This window comes from Salvelinus alpinus, chromosome 31 (assembly GCF_045679555.1).
Source record: "Salvelinus alpinus chromosome 31, SLU_Salpinus.1, whole genome shotgun sequence".
Lineage (NCBI taxonomy): Eukaryota > Metazoa > Chordata > Actinopteri > Salmoniformes > Salmonidae > Salvelinus > Salvelinus alpinus.
The window spans coordinates 37,404,389-37,428,204 of NC_092116.1; the positions used below are offsets into that span (position 1 = coordinate 37,404,389).

The window sequence follows — 23,816 nt, forward strand, 5'->3', positions numbered from 1 at the left end:
TATCGTTTTTTGTGTGCTCCAGGGCAACGATTTCTACATAGAATTTGTAATTGTTGTCCTGGCAAATGGACCTTTTTTGGAACACCATTGTTTTTGTCTTACTGATCTTTACTGTCAGGGGCCAGGTCTGTCAGGGCCCAGGTCTGTCAGGGCCCAGGTCTGACAGAATCTGTGCAGAAGCACCAGATCATCAGCAAACAGTAGACATTTGACTTCAGATTCTAGTAGGGTGAGGCCTGGTGCTGCAGACTGTTCTAGAACCCTCGCCAAATCATTGATGTATCTGTTGACGAGGGTGGGGATCAAGCTGAATCTCCCTCCCTCCCTCCCTCCCTCCCTCCCTCCACCCCTCTTTCTTTCTCGCTCCCCTTCTTTCTTTCTCTCCTCCCCTCTCTCTATCCCTTTCATCCTCTCTTTCTCTCCTCACCTCTCTCTATCCCTTTCATCCTCTCTTTCTATCCTCACCTCTCTCTGTCCCTTTCCCCCTCTCTTTCTCTCCCGACCTCTCTTTCTCTCCTCACCTCTCTCTGTCCCTTTCCCCCTCTCTTTCTCTCCTCACCTCTCTCTGTCCCTTTCCCCCTCTCTCTCATCACCTCTCGCTGTCCCTTTCCCCCTCTCTTTCTCTCCCCACCTCTCTCTATCCCTTTCCCCCTCTCGTTCTCTCCCCACCTCTCTTTCTCTCCTCACCTCTCTCTGTCCCTTTCATCCTCTCTTTCTCTCCTCACCTCTCTCTGCCCCTTTCCTCCTCTCTTTCTATCCTCACCTCTCTCTGTCCCTTTCCCCCTCTCGTTCTCTCCTCACCTCTCTCTGTCCCTTTCCCCCTTCTCTTTCTCTCCCCACCTCTCTTTCTCTCCTCACCTCTCTCTGTCCTTTTCCCCCTCTCGTTCTCTCCTCACCTCTCTCTGTCCCTTTCCCCCTCTCTTTCTCTCATCACCTCTCGTTCTCTCCTCACCTCTCTCTGTCCCTTTCCCCCTCTCTTTCTCTCCCCACCTCTCTTTCTCTCCCCACCTATCTTTCTCTCCTCACCTCTCTCTGTCCCTTTCCCCTCTCTTTCTCTCCTCACCTCTCTCTGTCCCTTTCCTCCTCTCGTTCTCTCCTCACCTCTCTTTCTCTCCTCACCTCTCTCTGTCCCTTTCCCCCTCTCTTTCTCTCCTCACCTCTCTTTCTCTCCTCACCTCTCTCTGTCCCTTCCCCCCTCTCTTTCTCTCCTCACCTCTCTCTGTCCCTTTCCCCCTCTCTTTCTCTCCCCACCTATCTTTCTCTCCTCACCTCTCTCTGTCCCTTTCCTCCTCTCGTTCTCTCCTCACCTCTCTCTGTCCCTTTCCTCCTATCTTTACCTCTTTTCCCCCCTTATCTCTCTCCCTCCAACTCTCTCTAATGTCTCTATAGTGATTCTTAGCCAATGATCGGCTGGGGTTCATCCATTCCTCACCTTGCACCAATCAGCCTTCACGCAGCGACAGACAGACAGAGACACGGGAGGGCGCGAGCTGAGCCAAATGAGCTGAAACGAACACTCTCCTCGCCCACACAATAACACCTCCCCCCTCTCCTCCATCCCCCTCTCCTCTCCACCGCGAGCGCCCCGGGAGGAGCCCTGTTATACCGTCACCGTCGCGTGCCCCCCTCCCGTCCTCCTCCCCTCCCGTCACTCACGGCTCGTCTTCGAGGACGCACGGAAGGCACAGCGCGCGCCTTATCAGTCTGCCCTCCCTCCCGTCTCTCCGCCATTATTCATTATTTATTCCCTTGTTTTTCTCCTGCTAGCCCCACAGGTCGCCACGGCGCTTTAGCCCGCTGGAGACTTCTACCCGTTTCCGCCGTTTGGTTTTAACCCTGCGGGTAACGTTTACAGAGGAGAGGCAGCCCCCTCCCTTTCCTCCTCTCCTCCCTGCTGCTGCTCCCTGCCAGACAGAGACAGACAGACATGCTGCTCCACGGTGGGTGCTCGCGCTTCCCGCCTCCTCTCCCCTCCGGGACCCGGTGAGTAGGTAACAGCGTCCATCTTCTTTCACACATTGCTTCTCTATAGCTGCATGCTGTCTGTCTTTACGGTGCTGTACCAGAGAGAGAGAGACGGGGGTTGGCTCACTGGGGAGGTTCAATTTCCTCAGCTGGTGACCTTCCACCACTCAGGCTGCCTGCCATCTGAACAGACAGAGAGGGGAATTAGCTCTAGCCCTGGGGGCAACGGGCCTCACACACACACACACACACACACACACACACACACACACACACACACACACACACACACATACACACACATATACACACACACACAGAGAGAGAAAGAGAAAAGAGAAAAGGAGAGAGCGAGAAAGACAAAGTGAGAGAGAGGAGGAGAGAGTAGAGAGAGACATGAGAGGAAACCAGTCATTTTATAGACCGGTCTGTCTGGAACAGTTTGATGATGGAATGGGTTTGTTCTTTTATTTCCTCTGGACCTGTCTCATGATGATGAGGTCATCTGGTTGCAGGACCTGTCCCATGATGATGAGGTCATCTGGTTGCAGGACCTGTCCCATGATGATGAGGTCATCTGGTTGCAGGACCTGTCCCATGATGATGAGGTCATCTGGTCACAGGACCTGTCTGATGATTATCACCTGGTCACAGGACCTGTCTCATGATGATGAGGTCATCTGGTCGCAGGACCTGTCTGATGATGATCACCTGGTCACAGGACCTGTCTCATGATGATCACCTGGTTGCAGGACCTGTCTCATGATGATCACCTGGTTGCAGGACCTGTCTCATGATGATCACCTGGTTGCAGGACCTGTCTCATGATGATCACCTGGTCACAGGACCTGTCTCATGATGATCACCTGGTCGCAGGACCTGTCTCATGATGATCACCTGGTTGCAGGACCTGTCTCATGATGATCACCTGGTCACAGGACCTGTCTCATGATGATCACCTGGTCGCAGGACCTGTCTCATGATGATCACCTGGTTGCAGGACCTGTCTCATGATGATCACCTGGTCACAGGACCTGTCTCATGATGATGAGGTCATCTGGTCGCAGGACCTGTCCCATGATGATGAGGTCATCTGGTCACAGGACCTGTCTGATGATGATCACCTGGTCACAGGACCTGTCTCATGATGATGAGGTCATCTGGTCGCAGGACCTGTCTCATGATGATGAGGTCATCTGGTCACAGGACCTGTCTGATGATGATCACCTGGTCTCAGGACCTGTCTCATGATGATGAGGTCACCTGGTCGCAGGACCTGTCTCATGATGATGAGGTCATCTGGTTGCAGGACCTGTCTCATGATGATGAGGTCATCTGGTTGCAGGACCTGTCTGATGACGATGCCCCCCCCCCTACACACACACAGCGTTATATGGATTGATTCTAAGATCTTTTTTTTTTACCTATAATTTAGAGAATGCATGGACACACACCTGCAGGGTTCGTCACTGATGAGTACATCAAATATTGATCCAAACCAATGAGTCTTATCACACTCACACAGAAACACACACACTCTGGACTTGGTGCAAGGGAAGTTATTCTACTGATGTCGGAAGAACATTCCTGTAACATATCAGATTTGTCCATTAGAGAGAGAGAGAGAGAGATGGGGGGGGGGGGGGGGGTAGAGGAGAGTGATAGCACTGAAACCAGAAACCCTGAGAGAGGGTTGAGGGAAGGTTTTGAGGGGCCAGGGAGGAACAGAAAGGAGGATGAGGTATTGCAGAAAGAGAAGGAGATGATAGGATATAGCCAGGTCAAACTAAGACAGTATATAGCCAGGTCAAACTGAGACAGGATATAGCCAGGTCAAACTATGACAGGATATAGCCAGGTCAAACTATGACAGGATATAGCCAGGTCAAACTTTGACAGGATATAGCCAGGTCAAACTATGACAGGATATAGCCATGGTCAAACTAAGACAGTATATAGCCAGGTCAAACTGAGACAGGATATAGCCATGGTCAAACTAAGACAGGATATAGCCATGGTCAAACTATGACAGGATATAGCCATGGTCAAACTAAGACAGTATATAGCCAGGTCAAACTGAGACAGGATATAGCCATGGTCAAACTATGACAGGATATAGCCAGGTCAAACTGAGACAGGATATAGCCATGGTCAAACTATGACAGGATATAGCCATGGTCAAACTAAGACAGGATATAGCCATGGTCAAACTATGACAGGATATAGCCATGGTCAAACTAAGACAGGATATAGCCATGGACAAACTATGACAGGATATAGCCAGGTCAAACTTTGACAGGATATAGCCAGGTCAAACTATGACAGGATATAGCCATGGTCAAACTAAGACAGTATATAGCCAGGTCAAACTGAGACAGGATATAGCCATGGTCAAACTATGACAGGATATAGCCATGGTCAAACTAAGACAGTATATAGCCAGGTCAAACTGAGACAGGATATAGCCATGGTCAAACTATGACAGGATATAGCCATGGTCAAACTAAGACAGGATATAGCCATGGTCAAACTATGACAGGATATAGCCATGGTCAAACTAAGACAGGATATAGCCATGGACAAACTATGACAGGATATAGCCATGGTCAAACTAAGACAGTATATATTCAGGTCAAACTATGACAGGATATAGCCAGGTCAAACTATGACAGTATATAGCCAGGTCAAACTAGACAGGATATAGCCATGGTCAAACTAAACAGGATATAGCCAGGTCAAACTTTGACAGGATATAGCCATGGACAAACTATGACAGGATATAGCCATGTCAAACTAAGACAGGATATAGCCATGGTCAAACTAAGACAGTATATAGCCAGGTCAAACTATGACAGGATATAGCCATGGTCAAATTAGACAGGATATAGCCAGGTCAAACTATGACAGGATATAGCCAGGTCAAACTATGACAGGATATAGCCATGGTCAAACTGAGACAGGATATAGCCATGGTCAAACTATGACAGGATATAGCCATGGTCAAACTAAGACAGTATATAGCCAGGTCAAACTATGACAGGATATAGCCATGGTCAAACTAAGACAGTATATAGCCAGGTCAAACTATGACAGGATATAGCCATGGTCAAACTAAGACAGTATATAGCCAGGTCAAACTGAGACAGGATATAGCCATGGTCAAACTATGACAGGATATAGCCATGGTCAAACTAAGACAGGATATAGCCATGGTCAAACTATGACAGGATATAGCCATGGTCAAACTAAGACAGGATATAGCCATGGACAAACTATGACAGGATATAGCCATGTCAAACTAAGACAGTATATAGCCAGGTCAAACTTTGACAGGATATAACCATGGACAAACTATGACAGGATATAGCCATGGTCAAACTAAGACAGTATATATTCAGGTCAAACTATGACAGGATATAGCCAGGTCAAACTATGACAGTATATAGCCAGGTCAAACTAGACAGGATATAGCCATGGTCAAACTAAACAGGATATAGCCAGGTCAAACTTTGACAGGATATAGCCATGGAAAACTATGACAGGATATAGCCATGTCAAACTAAGACAGGATATAGCCATGGTCAAACTAAGACAGTATATAGCCAGGTCAAACTATGACAGGATATAGCCATGGTCAAATTAGACAGGATATAGCCAGGTCAAACTATGACAGGATATAGCCAGGTCAAACTATGACAGGATATAGCCATGGTCAAACTGAGACAGGATATAGCCATGGTCAAACTATGACAGGATATAGCCATGGTCAAACTAAGACAGTATATAGCCAGGTCAAACTATGACAGGATATAGCCATGGTCAAACTAAGACAGTATATAGCCAAGTCAAACTATGACAGGATATAGCCATGGTCAAACTATGACAGGATATAGCCAGGTCAAACTGAGACAGGATATAGCCATGGTCAAACTATGACAGGATATAGCCATGGTCAAACTAAGACAGTATATAGCCATGGTCAAACTAAGACAGTATATAGCCAGGTCAAACTAGACAGGATATAGCCAGGTCAAACTAGACAGGATATAGCCATGGTCAAACTAAGACAGGATATAGCCATGGTAAAACTATGACAGGATATAGCCATGGTCAAACTAAGACAGTATATAGCCATGGTCAAACTAAGACAGTATATAGCCAGGTCAAACTAGACAGGATATAGCCAGGTCAAACTAGACAGGATATAGCCATGGTCAAACTAAGACAGGATATAGCCATGGTCAAACTATGACAGGATATAGCCAGGTCAAACTAAGACAGGATATAGCCATGGTCAAACTATGACAGGATATAGCCATGGTCAAACTAAGACAGGATATTGCCATGGTCAAACTAAACAGGATATAGCCATGGTCAAACTAAGACAGTATATAGCCAGGTCAAACTTTGACAGGATATAGCCATGGTCAAACTAGCCAGGATATAGCCAGGTCAAACTAAGACAGTATATAGCCAGGTCAAACTAAACAGGATATAGCCAGGTCAAACTTTGACAGGATATAGCCATGGTCAAACTATGACAGGATATAGCCATGGTCAAACTAAGACAGTATATAGCCAGGTCAAACTATGACAGGATATAGCCATGGTCAAACTAAGACAGGATATAGCCAGGTCAAACTAAACAGGATATAGCCATGGTCAAACTAGACAGGATATAGCCAGGTCAAACTAGACAGGATATAGCCATGGTCAAACTATGACAGGATATAGCCATGGTCAAACTAAGACAGTATATAGCCATGGTCAAACTAAGACAGTATATAGCCAGGTCAAACTAGACAGGATATAGCCAGGTCAAACTAGACAGGATATAGCCATGGTCAAACTAAGACAGGATATAGCCATGGTAAAACTATGACAGGATATAGCCATGGTCAAACTAAGACAGTATATAGCCATGGTCAAACTAAGACAGTATATAGCCAGGTCAAACTAGACAGGATATAGCCAGGTCAAACTAGACAGGATATAGCCAGGTCAAACTAGACAGGATATAGCCAGGTCAAACTAGACAGGATATAGCCATGGTCAAACTAAGACAGGATATAGCCATGGTCAAACTATGACAGGATATAGCCAGGTCAAACTAAGACAGGATATAGCCATGGTCAAACTATGACAGGATATAGCCATGGTCAAACTAAGACAGGATATTGCCATGGTCAAACTAAACAGGATATAGCCATGGTCAAACTAAGACAGTATATAGCCAGGTCAAACTTTGACAGGATATAGCCATGGTCAAACTAGCCAGGATATAGCCAGGTCAAACTAAGACAGTATATAGCCAGGTCAAACTAAACAGGATATAGCCAGGTCAAACTTTGACAGGATATAGCCATGGTCAAACTATGACAGGATATAGCCATGGTCAAACTAAGACAGTATATAGCCAGGTCAAACTATGACAGGATATAGCCATGGTCAAACTAAGACAGTATATAGCCAGGTCAAACTAAACAGGATATAGCCATGGTCAAACTAGACAGGATATAGCCAGGTCAAACTAGACAGGATATAGCCATGGTCAAACTAGACAGGATATAGCCAGGTCAAACTAAACAGGATATAGCCATGGTCAAACTAGACAGGATATAGCCAGGTCAAACTAGACAGGATATAGCCATGGTCAAACTAAACAGGATATAGCCATGGTCAAACTAGACAGGATATAGCCAGGTCAAACTAAACAGGATATAGCCAGGTCAAACTATGACAGGATATAGCCAGGTCAAACTAGACAGGATATAGCCAGGTAAAACTAGACAGGATATAGCCAGGTCAAACTAGACAGGATATAGCCAGGTCAAACTAAACAGGATATAGCCAGGTCAAACTAAACAGGATATAGCCAGGTCAAACTAAACAGGATATAGCCAGGTCAAACTATGACAGGATATAGCCATGGACAAACTATGACAGGATATAGCCATGGACAAACTAGACAGGATATAGCCAGGTCAAACTAGACAGGATACAGCCAGGTCAAACTAGACAGGATATAGCCAGGTCAAACTAGACAGGATATAGCCATGGTCAAACTAGACAGGATATAGCTAGACGGGATATAGCCAGGTCAAACTAAACAGGATATAGCCAGGTCAAACTAGACAGGATATAGCCAGGTCAAACTAGACAGGATATAGCCAGGTCAAACTAAACAGGTTATAGCCAGGTCAAACTAAACAGGATATAGCCAGGTCAAACTAAACAGTTGATAGGGGCGGCAGGTAGCCTAGTGGTTAGAGCGTTGGACTAGTAACCCGAAAGATTGCAAGATCGAATCCCCGAGCTGACAAGGTACAAATCTGTCGTTCTGCCCTTGAACAAGGCAGTTAACCCCACTGTTCCTAGGCCGTCATTGAAAATAATCATTTGTTCTTAATTAATTAACTGACTTGCCTAGTTAAATAAAGGTCAAATTAAAAAATAGATCCTTGCTAACGTTGAGGAAATCTACATGTATTTAACCCATTTCTAATTTCTACATGGATGAATATGCATATTTTATTGTTGTATATACCGTATGTAAAGTTGACCATTAAAATGCTTATTTTCTTTTCTCTCTCTGTTTCTATCCTCCAGAGAGGTCTGCTGAGACCATAAAGGGTTAACTCTCCTCCAGACTGACCACAACGTGACCAGAGTGACTGGACCTGAGACTGACCACAACGTGACCAGAGTGACTGGACCTGAGACTGACCACAACGTGACCAGAGTGACTGGACCTGAGACTGACCACAACGTGACCAGAGTGACTGGACCTGAGACTGACCACAACACCACTTTCTATAATCGTGTTCCCTGTGGTCATGTTCGATCTGACCAGGTCTATCTGTGTAGAGAACGGTTTAACCAGGTCCAGTGGTCTAGAGAACGGTTTAACCAGGTCCAGTGGTGTAGAGAACGGTTTAACCAGGTCCAGTGTTGTAGAGAACGGTTTAACCAGGTCCAGTGGTGTAGAGAACGGTTTAACCAGGTCCAGTGTTGTAGAGAACGGTTTAACCAGGTCCAGTGGTCTAGAGAACGGTTTAACCAGGTCCAGTGGTCTAGAGAACGGTTTAACCAGGTCCAGTGGTCTAGAGAACGGTTTAACCAGGTCCAGTGGTGTAGAGAACGGTTTAACCAGGCCCAGTGGTGTAGAGAACGGTTTAACCAGGTCCAGTGGTCTAGAGAACGGTCTAACCAGGTCCAGTGGTGTAGAGAACGGTCTAACCAGGTCCAGTGGTCTAGAGAACGGTTTAACCAGGTCCAGTGGTGTAGAGAACGGTTTAACCAGGTCCAGTGGTGTAGAGAACGGTTTAACCAGGTCCAGTGGTCTAGAGAACGGTCTAACCAGGTCCAGTGTTGTAGAGAACGGTTTAACCAGGTCCAGTGTTGTAGAGAACGGTTTAACCAGGTCCAGTGGTGTAGAGAACGGTTTAACCAGGTCCAGTGTTGTAGAGAACGGTTTAACCAGGTCCAGTGGTGTAGAGAACGGTTTAACCAGGTCCAGTGGTCTAGAGAACGGTTTAACCAGGTCCAGTGGTGTAGAGAACGGTTTAACCAGGTCCAGTGGTCTAGAGAACGGTTTAACCAGGTCCAGTGGTCTAGAGAACGGTTTAACCAGGTCCAGTGGTGTAGAGAACGGTTTAACCAGGTCCAGTGGTCTAGAGAACGGTTTAACCAGGTCCAGTGGTCTAGAGAACGGTTTAACCAGGTCCAGTGGTCTAGAGAACGGTTTAACCAGGTCCAGTGGTCTAGAGAACGGTTTAACCAGGTCCAGTGTTGTAGAGAACGGTTTAACCAGGTCCAGTGGTGTAGAGAACGGTTTAACCAGGTCCAGTGGTGTAGAGAACGGTTTAACCAGGTCCAGTGGTCTAGAGAACGGTCTAACCAGGTCCAGTGTTGTAGAGAACGGTTTAACCAGGTCCAGTGGTGTAGAGAACGGTTTAACCAGGTCCAGTGGTCTAGAGAACGGTTTAACCAGGTCCAGTGGTCTAGAGAACGGTTTAACCAGGTCCAGTGGTGTAGAGAACGGTCTAACCAGGTCCAGTGGTCTAGAGTACGGTCTAACCAGGTCCAGTGGTCTAGAGAACGGTTTAACCAGGTCCAGTGGTCTAGAGAACGGTTTAACCAGGTCCAGTGGTGTAGAGAACGGTTTAACCAGGTCCAGTGGTCTAGAGAACGGTTTAACCAGGTCCAGTGGTGTAGAGAACGGTTTAACCAGGTCCAGTGGTCTAGAGAACGGTTTAACCAGGTCCAGTGGTCTAGAGAACGGTTTAACCAGGTCCAGTGGTCTAGAGAACGGTTTAACCAGGTCCAGTGGTGTAGAGAACGGTTTAACCAGGTCCAGTGGTCTAGAGAACGGTTTAACCAGGTCCAGTGGTCTAGAGAACGGTTTAACCAGGTCCAGTGGTCTAGAGAACGGTCTAACCAGGTCCAGTGGTGTAGAGAACGGTCTAACCAGGTCCAGTGGTCTAGAGAACGGTCTAACCAGGTCCAGTGGTCTAGAGAACGGTTTAACCAGGTCCAGTGGTCTAGAGAACGGTTTAACCAGGTCCAGTGGTGTAGAGAACGGTTTAACCAGGTCCAGTGGTGTAGAGAACGGTTTAACCAGGTCCAGTGGTGTAGAGAACGGTTTAACCAGGTCCAGTGGTCTAGAGAACGGTTTAACCAGGTCCAGTGGTCTAGAGAACGGTTTAACCAGGTCCAGTGGTGTAGAGAACGGTCTAACCAGGTCCAGTGGTCTAGAGAACGGTTTAACCAGGTCCAGTGGTGTAGAGAACGGTCTAACCAGGTCCAGTGGTCTAGAGAACGGTTTAACCAGGTCCAGTGTTGTAGAGAACGGTTTAACCAGGTCTAGTGGTGTAGAGAACGGTTTAACCAGGTCCAGTGGTGTAGAGAACGGTTTAACCAGGTCCAGTGGTGTAGAGAACGGTTTAACCAGGTCCAGTGGTGTAGAGAACGGTCTAACCAGGTCCAGTGGTCTAGAGAACGGTCCCAGTCAATACAACCACAGCGTTCACAGCAACTCCTCAACCACAACCACAAACGGTCACAACCACCACGGTCAGTGCTGTGCGGTCACCATGGACGGTTGTGGTCTAACACCGGTCTTGGACTATACGGCTGAGATGGAGCGATACCGATCTTTCGCTAACTTCTATGCTAAAACTAACGTGAACATGAACGCTGTTAACAGCATGAATTTCCCTCAGTCGGCCAAGCTTGCCCGCATCACTCCTCCCATGTTCCCCGGCGGCAGGCTTGGGGTGGGCGTAGCGGGAGTGACGCCTTGGGGTTGCCATGATAACGTCAACATGAACATCAACGCAGCGGCGATGCTGTGGGGGCGGAAACCTCCCGTACATCAGGCCACACCCCTGTCTCCTCCCACAACGCACCCGTCAACCTTGGCAACGCACATGCAGCCCCACCCCCACCGGACCGGTGGCGGAGAGGGGAAGCAGCACGGAGGACATGGAGGACACGCCTCTTCCTCACAGGGACAGGAAACGCATCATCACCACGGGAATAACAACTTCCTGTCGGGCTACACGGCCACAGATCACATGACCAAACAAGGCCACACCCACCAGGACATGCTCAGCCTATCAGATCGCAACAGCAGCTGCAATGGAGGAGGAGGAGCCAACGGTGTCAACATGTCCAACTTCCCCGCTGGAATGTTGGGGTTACCACCCGGGGTCATCGTCATGGCGATGGGGTCGCACAATGGCGTCAACATTCCAGACTCCTCCCACTTCCAGATGGCGACCAACCACAACCAGATGCTATCGGACTGCCACCACGCCAACCAGACTAACTCCTCCCCCTGCCCCTCGACTTCCCCGGGGATGACCTCTGGGGGTCAGGGGTCAGGAGTCTCCAAGAGGAAGAGGAAGCGGTGTGGAGTGTGTGCTCCCTGCAGACGGCTGATTAACTGTGGGGTGTGTTCAGCCTGTAGGAACAGGAAGACAGGTCATCAGATCTGTAAGTTCAGGAAGTGTGACGAACTGAAGAAGAAGGCTGGGAGTATACAGCTAGAGGTGGGAGACACACACACACACACACACACACACACACACACACACACACACACACACACACACACACACACACACACACACACACACACACACACACACACACACACACACACACACACACACACACACACACACACACACACACACACACACACACACACACACACACACACGCTTTCTGCCCATATAAGACATGTCTATGTCCCGGAAAGTTGGCTCTTGTATACTAGTCACATTAGTGCATGTTAGCAACAAACACTCCGGTTTAGGGACACCCATCCCGAAGAGGAATGTATGTTTTTAAAATGCTCTGAACAATTTGCAAACATGACTTTAAATAGAACCATGAGGAAGCCTGTAGGAAACCTGTAGGAAAACGTTATGCTGAAGTATAGAACCATGAGGAAACCTGTAGGAAACCTGTAGGAAAACTGTAGGAAGCCTGTAGGAAACCTGTAGGAAACGTGTAGGAAAACGTTATGCTGAAGTATTGAACCATGAGGAAGCCTGTAGGAAACCTGTAGGAAACGTGTAGGAAAACGTTATGCTGAAGTATTGAACCATGAGGAAGCCTGTAGGAAAACTGTAGGAAAACTTTATGCTGTAGTACTAATTTTACCACAGAAGAACGTTCTCTGAACTATTGGAGAAGAGTCCCAATGTTAAACCAGTTGGAGAATGTTTCTGGAACAAATTTAAATGAAATGTAACCATGTTTGAACTTTTAGGAAAAGTTATCTTAAAGTAATGAAATGCCAAGAAAATAATGTTTTTTTTATTGTCAAGTTCCTTAAATGTGCTAAGAATGTTCAAAACTGCATCAATCCCAAAAAGTTGTGGGAAGGTTGTATGTAAAATAACCGTAGGACAACCACGTTCTCACTCAGCTTTAACTTCTCTGCACTACGGATCCCTTTTACGGGATCACTTTCCTAAACAACTGCTAGAATTGCAGGGCGCCAAATGCAAAAATATTACAAAAAATATTTATAATCATGCAATCACAAGTGAAATATACCAAAACACAGCTTAGCTTGTTGTTAATCCACCTATCGTGTCAGATTTTGAAAATATATTTTACAGCGAAAGAAATCCAAGCTTTTGTGAGTGTAGCTTTCAATGCTACAACAGCTAGCCCCAAATTAGCATGGTCACGAAAGTCAGAAAAGCAATAAAATTAATCGCTTACCTTAGATAATCTTCGGATGTTTGCACTCACGAGACTCCCAGTTACACAATAAATGTTATTTTTTGTTCGATAAATATTCCTTTTATAACAAAAAAACGCCATTTGGGTTGCGCATTATGTTCAGAAAACAAAAGCCTTGTTCCGTTCGACAAATCCCAAAAAGTATCCGTAATGGTCGTAGAAACATGTCAAATGTTTTTTATAATCAATCCTCAGGTTGTTTTTAACAGAGAAGTTAACAAACATAATCGATAATATTTCAACCCGACCATAACCTATTCTTTAGGAGAGAAAAGGAAAATGGGGAGCCCCTCTCTGATGCGCAGGAAACATTCAGAGGACACCTGACTACTTATGAAACATCTCGCCCATTTTTCAAAATAAAAGCCTGAAACTATGTCTAAAGCCTGGTCACAGCCTTAGGAAGCCACCTGAAAATGAATCTGGTTGATACCTCTTTAAATGGAGGATAGACGGGACAGGAAACACAGATTAAAAAATATATATATCACTTCTGGGTTACATTTTCTCAGGTTTTCGCCTGTTTTGACAGTTCTGGAAACTTTGGAGTGTTTTCTATCCTAATCTGTAAATGATATGCATATTCTACGATCTGGGCCAGAGAAAATGTCCGTTTACGTTGGGCACGTTATTTAACCCTTAAGAAGTTAAGAAACATATGTTTCTCAGAACGCTAGGTGGGCATTGCACATTTCTCTCTCTCTCTCTCTCTCTCTCTCTCTCTCTCTCTCTCTCTCTCTCTCTCTCTCTCTCTCTCTCTCTCTCTCTCTCTCTCTCTCTCTCTCTCTCTCTCTCTCTCTCTCTCTCTCTCTCTCTCTCTCTCTCTCTCTCTCTCTCTCTCTCTCTCTCTCTCTCTCTCTCTCTCTCTCTCTCTCTCTCTCTCTCTCTCTCTCTCTCTCTCTCTCTCTCTCTCTCTCTCTCTCTCTCTCTCTCTCTCTCTCTCTCTCTCTCTCTCTCTCTCTCTCTGAGGTATTCAACTCAGCCCTCTGCCCACCCTTCTCTGCCAGCTCCAATTAACTCTAATTACCAGTGTGTGTGTGTGTGTATGCCCTGGCACTCTCAACCCTAATCACTGCCAGTCCTGCTGGAAGGCCTCCACTAAATGTGTGTGTGTGTATGCCACCTCAGGGCTTCAAGGTTAAAGTTGTCTCTACCTGCTGCCATTTCAGTTTAATGTCATGTGAAATATATGTTTACGTTGCCAAAGCATGTCAAATAGATAATAAACATGAAAGCATGTCAAATAGATAATAAACATTAAAGCATGTCAAATACATAATAAACATTAAAGCATGTCAAATACATAATACACATTAAAGCATGTCAAATACATAATAAACATTAAAGCATGTCAAATAGATAATAAACATGAAAGCATGTCAAATACATAATAAACATTAAAGCATGTCAAATAGATAATAAACATGAAAGCATGTCAAATACATAATAAACATTAAAGCATGTCAAATACATAATAAACATTAAAGCATGTCAAATAGATAATAAACATTAAAGCATGTCAAATACATAATAAACATTAAAGCATGTCAAATACATAATAAACATTAAAGCATGTCAAATAGATAATAAACATTAAAGCATGTCAAATAGATAATAAACATTAAAGCATGTCAAATACATAATAAACATTAAAGCATGTCAAATACATAATAAACATTAAAGCATGTCAAATAGATAATAAACATTAAAGCATGTCAAATACATAATAAACATTAAAGCATGTCAAATAGATAATAAACATTAAAGCATGTCAAATAGATAATAAACATTAAAGCATGTCAAATACATAATAAACATTAAAGCATGTCAAATAGATAATAAACATTAAAGCATGTCAAATACATAATAAACATTAAAGCATGTCAAATACATAATAAACATTAAAGCATGTCAAATAGATAATAAACATGAAAGCATGTCAAATACATAATAAACATTAAAGCATGTCAAATAGATAATAAACATGAAAGCATGTCAAATACATAATAAACATTAAAGCATGTCAAATACATAATAAACATTAAAGCATGTCAAATACATAATAAACATTAAAGCATGTCAAATACATAATAAACATTAAAGCATGTCAAATAGATAATAAACATTAAAGCATGTCAAATACATAATAAACATGAAAGCATGTCAAATACATAATAAACATTAAAGCATGTCAAATAGATAATAAACATGAAAGCATGTCAAATACATAATAAACATTAAAGCATGTCAAATAGATAATAAACATTAAAGCATGTCAAATACATAATAAACATTAAAGCATGTCAAATACATAATAAACATTAAAGCATGTCAAATAGATAATAAACATTAAAGCATGTCAAATAGATAATAAACATTAAAGCATGTCAAATACATAATAAACATTAAAAAATGTTAGTAAATGTTACACTTAAAAGTTCCATATATATACAGTGTTATAATTATGTTTAAATAGTTAACGTACAAAAGGGAAAATAAATAAACATAAATATGGGTTGTATTTACAATGGTGTTTGTTCTTCACTGGTTGCCCTTTTCTTGTGGCAACAGGTCACACATCTTGCTGCTGTGATGGCACACTGTGAAACTCACATAACAGATATGGGAGTTTATCAAAATTGGATTTGTTTTCAAATTCTTTGTGGGTCTGTGTGATCTGAGGGAAATATGTGTCTCTAATATGGTCATACATTGGGCAGGAGGTTAGGAAGTGTAGCTCAGTTTCCACCTCATTTTGTGGGCAGTGTGGCACATAGCCTGTCTTCTCTTGAGAGCCAGGTCTGCTTACGGCGGCCTTTCTCAATAGCAAGGCTATGCTCACTGAGACTGTACATAGTCAAAGCTTTCCTTCATTTTGGGTCAATCACAGTCGTCAGGTATTCTGCCACTGTGTACTCTCTGTTTTTGTTAATTCTTTCCAATGTGTCAAGTAATTCTCTTTTTTTTTTCTCATGATTTGGTTGGGTCTAATTGTGTTGCTGTCCTGGGGCTCTGTAGGGTCTGTTTGTGTTTGTGAACAGAGCCCCAGGACCAGCTTGCTTAGGGGACTCTTCTCCAGGTTCATCTCTCTGTAGGTGATGGCTTTGTTATGGAATGTTTGGGAGTCACTTCCTTTTAGGTGGTTGTAGAATTGAACGGCTCTTTTCTGAATTTTAATAACTAGCGGGTATTGACCTAATTCTGCTCTGCATGCATTATTTGGTGTTTTACGTTGTACGCTGAGGATACTATGACAGTGGAACTTTTTGTCCAGGAAGTTGTCTTAAAGGGATTGAACTTGTTGCCTAATTGTTTTTTGGTAGGTTTCCACACTACTTTCCTTCCATCTATAGCATTTCTTAACATTATTCAGTTCCTTTGGCTTTGATGCCTCATGATTGAGTATTGCTCTGTTCAAGTAGACTGTGATCTGATAGGGGTGTCAGTGGGCTGACTGTGAACGCTCTGAGAGACTCTGGGTTGAGGTCAGTTATGAAGTAGTCTACAGTACTACTGCCAAGAGATGAGCTATAGGTGTACCTACCATAGGAGTCCCCTCAAAGCCTACCATTGACTATGTACATACCCAGCATGCAACAGAGCTGCAGGAGTTGTGACCCGTTTTTGTTGGTTATGTTGTCATAGTTGTGCCTAGGGGGGCATATGGGGGAGGGAATGCTGTCACCTCCAGGTAGGTGTTTGTCCCCCTGTGTGCTGAGGGTGTCAGGTTCTTGTCCAGTTCTGGCATTTAGGTCACCACAGTACATGTCCCTGTGCCTGGAAATGATTAATTTCCCCCTCCAGGATGGAGAAGCTGTCTTCATTAAAGTATGGGGATTCTAGTGGGGGGATATAGGTAGCACACAGGAGGACATTTTTCTCTGTTGAGATCATTTCCATATTAATTTCTAGCCAAATGTAAAATGTTCCTGTTTTGACTAATTTAATAGAGTGGGTTAGGTCTGTCCTGTACCAAATTAGCATACCCCCTGAGTCCCTTCCCTGTTTCACACCTGGTAGTTTGGTAGATGGGACTACCAGCTCTCTGTAACCTAGAGGGCAACCAGTGGGTCCGTCTCCTCTATACCATGTTTCTTGTAGGATGACAATGTCTGTATTTCCAATTTCTTTGATGAAGTCCAGGTTCCTGCTCCTTAGGCCAAAGTCAGATGACCTCAGACCTTGTATATTCCAGGATGAGATAGTAAAAGCTTTGTGTTCCATGGTGTCTAGTGTTGTTTTTGTGTGGTTTAGGCCCGGACCATCACAATAGATGTGAGCAGAGCATGTTGAGCATCTGATACATACCTCTTAGGTCACGGGATGAGGATTAATAGTGGGTGTTGGGCCTGTTGCTCTTCTCAGAGCCTGGGCATATGTCCTGCTGTCATGTTAAGGTCCTTGCTGCAGGGGTGGAGGGCATGGTGGAGGGGGCAGAATGGGCATAGGTCTGATATGGGGGGGGGCTATATAGGGTGTGGCAAGGGTTTGCTTGGGGGGGTCTTAGCTGGTTGGGGTTTGGCTGGTGATGCTGTGGTCTGGGTGTCGGTCCGCTTGGCGTGGGATCTCTCGGTGCAGGTCCTTCAGGATGGGGTCTTGTAAGTCTGGGAGGGGGTTTTGCAGGTCTTGGAGGGGGTCTTGCAGGTCTGGGAGGGGGTCTTGCAGGTCTGGGAGGGGCTCTTGCAGGTCTGGGGGGGGTCTTGCTGGTCTGGGAGGGGGTCTTGCAGGTCTGGGAGGGGGTTTTGCAGGTCTGGGGGGGGTCTTGCTGGTCTGGGAGGGGGTTTTGCAGGTCTGGAGGGGGTCTTGCTGGTCTGGGAGGGGGTCTTGCTGGTCTGGGAGGGGGTTTTGCAGGTCTGGGGGGGGGTCTTGCTGGTCTGGGAGGGGGTTTTGCAGGTCTGGAGGGGGTCTTGCTGGTCTGGGAGGGGGTCTTGCTGGTCTGGGAGGGGGTCTTGCTGGTCTGGGAGGGGTTTTTGCAGGTCTGGGAGGGGGTCTTGCTGGTCTGGGAGGGGGTCTTGCAGGTCTGGGTGGGTCTTGCTGGTCTGGGAGGGGGTCTTGCTGGTCTGGGAGGGGGTTTTGCAGGTCTGGGAGAGGGTCTTGCTGGTCTGGGAGGGGGTCTTGCTGGTCTGGGAGGGGGTCTTGCTGGTCTGGGAGGGGTTTTTGCAGGTCTGGGAGGGGGTCTTGCAGGTCTGGGGGGGGGTCTTGCTGGTCTGGGAGGGGGTCTTGCTAGTCTGGGAGGGGGTCTTGCTGGTCTGGGAGGGGGTTTTGTAGGTCTGGGAGAGGGTCTTGCAGGTCTGGGAGGGGGTCTTGCTGGTCTGGGAGGGGTGTCCGTTGCTCTGTTTCTCCTGTGTGAGGTGCTGGGGCTACGGTTGAGGGTGACGTCCTTCAGGGTCCTGGCAAAAGTTAGGATTGTTGCCTTGTAGAGGTGGACCTAGTCGTAAAGGCTGTTCAAGTCCAGGGTGGAGTGGAGGGTATTTATATCTTTTGAGGCACAGTCTCACAAATTGCTTGAATTCACCCGCTGTATGGTAGCAGGATGGAAGTCTTTTCGTGGTAGCAGAGTGGAGATAACCACTTGTGCGTTGGGGAAAGTGGAAGAAGCTTTTTCAATCACTCCCTTTCCTGCTGTGTTCTCAGGTCGTTTGTGTCCATGTGAATTATGATGTGGCTGGGGGACCCTAGTCTGTCCTCTGACAACAGCTCCAGGACATGCCTAGTGTTTGGGCACCAGAGTTTAGCCACTTTGTGTTTGAATGTATTTGGGGCTGTTAGGAAGGTGTGGGGTCTGTTGGGTTAATGGGTCCTGTGTTGTCTGTCCCATTGTGGTTTTGAGGTTGCTGGGTCTGAGGTGGGCTGAGGTGATGTTGGCTTCTCTGGAGGAGTGTCTTGTCTCTCTCTCTCTCTCTGTCTGTCTCTGTCTCTCTATCTCTGTCTCTTCCTCTCACTCTCTCACACTCCCTTTCTCTCTCTCTGTCTTTCTCTCTCTCTCTCTCTCTCTCTCTCTCTCTCGCTTTCTCAATTCAATTCAATTAAATTCCCTTTATTGGCATGATGTAACAATGTACATATTGCCAAAGCTTATTTTGGATATTTACAATATAAAAATGAGAATCAAAATTGTCAACGGGACAACAGTAACAACAATAACCAAGTGTCAAAATCACCATACATTGAACAGTAACAATAAGCATACAGTAGAGTACATGTGCAGGTTTATTGGTCTGTCAGACACTGTCCCTCAACTTATGGCAGGCAGCAATGTAGTGCGCTGCCAACCCACAGCTCTCTGCGTCCTCCCCCAACAGGACTGGTAGCCTACTCTCATCAGAGTGGTCTTTGAAACCTTGAATAAGGGTTTCAAATTTGGGAAAATGACACTCTCTAATTGTTTTATATTTTTTACATTTTGTCAGGAAATGCAGCTCCGTCTCAGGTTCTGCTGTGGTGCAGTGGTTGCACAGCCTTTCCTCTACAGGGAGCCAGGTTTTCCTGTGTCTACCCTTCTCAATGGCAAGGCTGTGCTCACTGAGCCTGTACTTTGTCAAGGTTTTTCTAAGGTTTTGATCAGTAACCATGGTCAAATATTTTGACCCTGATTGATTGGATGTTCTGGTCCTGAGGCTTCAGTGTGTTAGTAGAACAGGTTTGTGAACTCAGCCCCAGGACCAGCTGGATGAGGGGACTGAGGCTTCAGTGTGTTAGTAGAACAGGTTTGTGAACTCAGCCCCAGGACCAGCTGGATGAGGGGACTCTTTTCTTTGCTCAACTCTTGGCATTGCAGGGCTTGGTAATGATATGAGAGGGGGTCACTGTATTTTAGATGTTTCCAAAACTTAATTGCTCTTATTTGAGTTTTTATTATTAGTGGATATTTGCCTAAATCTGCCCTGCATGCATTGTTTGTAGTTTTCCTCTGGACATGTAGGAGAATCTTACAGAACTCTGCATGCAGGGTTTCAATGGGGTGTTTGTCCCATTTGATGAAATCTTGTTTTGCAAGTGGACCCCACACCTCGCTGCCATACAGTGCAATTGGTTCAATGACATATTCAATTAGTTTAGCCAGCAGCATACCACCCTGCATACCACTGCTAGCTTGCTTCTGAAGCTAAGCAGGGTTGGTCCTGGTCAGTCCCTGGATGGGAGACCAGATGCTGCTGGAAGTGGTGTTGGAGGGCCAGTAGGAGGCACTCTTTCCTCTGGTCTAAAACAAAGATCCCAATGCCCCAGGGCAGTGATTGGGGACACTGCTCTGTGTAGGGTGCCGTCTTTCGGATGGGACGTTAAACGGGTGTCCTGACTCTCTGAGGTCATTAAAGATCCCATGGCACTTGTCGTAAGAGTAGGGGTGTTAACCCCGGTGTCCTGGCTAAATTCCCAATCTGGCCCTCAACCATCACGGTCACCTAATAATCCCCAGTTTACAATTGGCTCATTCATCCCCCTCCTCTCCCCTGTAACTATTCCCCAGGTCGTTGCTGCAAATGAGAACGTGTTCTCAGTCAACTTACCTGGTAAAATAATGGATAAATAAATAAAATAAAATAAAAAGATATTTGAATTTGCTTTTTAATGGCGTAGAATGCCCTGCGTGCTTTCTCTCTCAGTTCATTCACTGCCTCATTAAGGTGTCCAGTTGAGCTTATTTTTAAACCTCAGTAATTGTAGTGTGTACAGTACTCTATATATTTTGTACCAATTGAGAACTTTGGTCTAATTCCCTGAGATCTGGATCTTCTCTGGAAAGTCATTATTTTAGTCTTTTTGGGGTTTACTGCCAGGGCCCAGGTCTGGCAGTACTGCTCTAGCAGGTCCAGGCTCTGCTGTAGGCCATGTGCTGTGGGTGACAGCAGGCATAGGTCATCTGCAAAGAGTAGGCATTTAACTTTAACTGAATTGTGGAGACTAACACCAGGGGCTGAGGATTTTTCTAGAATAGTGGCCAATTCGGTAATGTAAATATTGAAGAGTACAGGGCTCAGATTGCTTTCTCTCTCTCTCTCTCTCTCTCTCTCTCTCTCTCTCTCTCTCTCTCTCTCTCTCTCTCTCTCTCTCTCTCTCTCTCTCTCTCTCTCTCTCTCTCTCTCTCTCTCTCTCTCTCTCTCTCTCTCTCTCTCTCTCTCTCTCTCTCTCTCTCTCTGTCTCACACACTCTCTCTCTCTCTCTCTCTATCACACACTCTCTCTCTCTCTCTCTCCCATTCTCTTGCTTTCCCTCTCTCTCTCTCACTCTCTCTCTCTCTCCCATTCTCTCTCTCTCTCTCTCTCACTCTTACACACACACACACACACACACACACACACACACACACACACACACACACACACACACACACACACACACACACACACACACACACACACACACACACACACACACACACACACACACACACACACACACACACACTGCAGAGAGCTGTGTTTTAGACTGATAGGTTGTTGTTCAGACTACTGTAAATCAAGGTAGAGGTGTATTGACTTTAACATTAGACCTCTGAGTAGTCACTACACACACACACACACACACACACACACACACACACACACACACACACACACACACACACACACACACACACACACACACACACACACACACACACACACACACACACACACACACACACACACACACACACACACACACACTCACTGTGTGTGTCTGTGTTCAGGGACTAATTACAAGCAGAGGATAAGTTATTTTCCTTAGGGGCAAGAGAATAAGAGGGAGGGAGGGACTCCACACTTAATTTCCCAGACTGTCTCTATTTCAAGTCTCAGGATTCAATCCAAGGTGCAGCATAGAACACTAGACATTATAACATGTGGTATAGAACACTAGACATTATGTGGTATAGAACACTAGACATTATGTGGTATAGAACACTAGACATTATGTGGTATAGAACACTAGACATTATGTGGTATAGAACACTAGACATTATGTGGTATAGAACACTAGACATTATGTGGTATAGAACACTAGACATTATGTGGTATAGAACACCAGACATTATGTGGTGTAGAACACTAGACATTATGTGGTATAGAACACTAGACATTATGTGGTGTAGAACACTAGACATTATGTGGTATAGAACACTAGACATTATGTGGTATAGAACACTAGACATTATGTGGTATAGAACACTAGACATTATGTGGTATAGAACCCTAGACATTATGTGGTATAGAACACTAGACATTATGTGGTATAGAACACTAGACATTATAACATGTGGTGTAGAACACTAGACATTATGTGGTATAGAACACTAGACATTATAACATGTGGTGTAGAACACTAGACATTATGTGGTATAGAACACTAGACATTATGTGGTATAGAACACTAGACATTATGTGGTATAGAACACTAGACATTATGTGGTATAGAACACTAGACATTATGTGGTATAGAACACTAGACATTATGTGGTGTAGAACACTAGACATTATGTGGTATAGAACACTAGACATTATGTGGTATAGAACACTATACATTATGTGGTATAGAACACTAGACATTATGTGGTATAGAACACTAGACATTATGTGGTGTAGAACACTAGACATTATGTGGTATAGAACACTAGACATTATGTGGTATAGAACACTAGACATTATGTAGTATAGAACACTAGACATTATGTGGTTTAGAACACTAGACATTATGTGGTATAGAACACTAGACATTATGTGGTATAGAACACTAGACATTATGTGGTATAGAACACTAGACATTATGTGGTATAGAACACTAGACATTATGTGGTATAGAACACTAGACATTATGTGGTATAGAACACTAGACATTATGTGGTATAGAACACTAGACATTATGTGGTATAGAACACTAGACATTATGTGGTATAGAACACTAGACATTATGTGGTATAGAACACTAGACATTATGTGGTGTAGAACACTAGACATTATAATATGTGGTGTAGAACACTAGACATTATGTGGTATAGAACACTAGACATTATGTGGTATAGAACACTAGACATTATGTGGTATAGAACACTAGACATTATGTGGTGTAGAACACTAGACATTATGTGGTATAGAACACTATACATTATGTGGTATAGAACACTAGACATTATGTGGTATAGAACACTAGACATTATGTGGTGTAGAACACTAGACATTATGTGGTATAGAACACTAGACATTATGTGGTATAGAACACTAGACATTATGTGGTATAGAACACTAGACATTATGTAGTATAGAACACTAGACATTATGTGGTTTAGAACACTAGACATTATGTGGTATAGAACACTAGACATTATGTGGTATAGAACACTAGACATTATGTGGTATAGAACACTAGACATTATAATATGTAGTATAGAACACTAGACATTATGTGGTATAGAACACTACACATTATGTGGTATAGAACACTAGACATTATGTGGTATAGAACACTAGACATTATAATATGTAGTATAGAACACTAGACATTATGAGGTATAGAACACTAGACATTATGTGGTATAGAACACTAGACATTATGTGGTATAGAACACTAGACATTATGTGGTATAGAACACTAGACATTATGTGGTATAG

The 23,816-nt window shown here is 44.6% G+C and overlaps 1 protein-coding gene across 1 annotated transcript in view; it reads left to right on the forward strand.

Moving 5' to 3' along the window:
* Positions 1-10,740: 10,740 nt before the first annotated feature.
* The window catches only part of LOC139561062 (uncharacterized), a 28,031-nt gene continuing 14,955 nt past the window's right edge, over positions 10,741-23,816 (forward strand). The window contains exon 1 of the mRNA XM_071377879.1: positions 10,741-12,020. Coding sequence (XP_071233980.1) covers positions 11,061-12,020 — 960 coding nt within the window. The 5' untranslated portion in view covers positions 10,741-11,060. The remainder of the gene's footprint in view (positions 12,021-23,816) is intronic.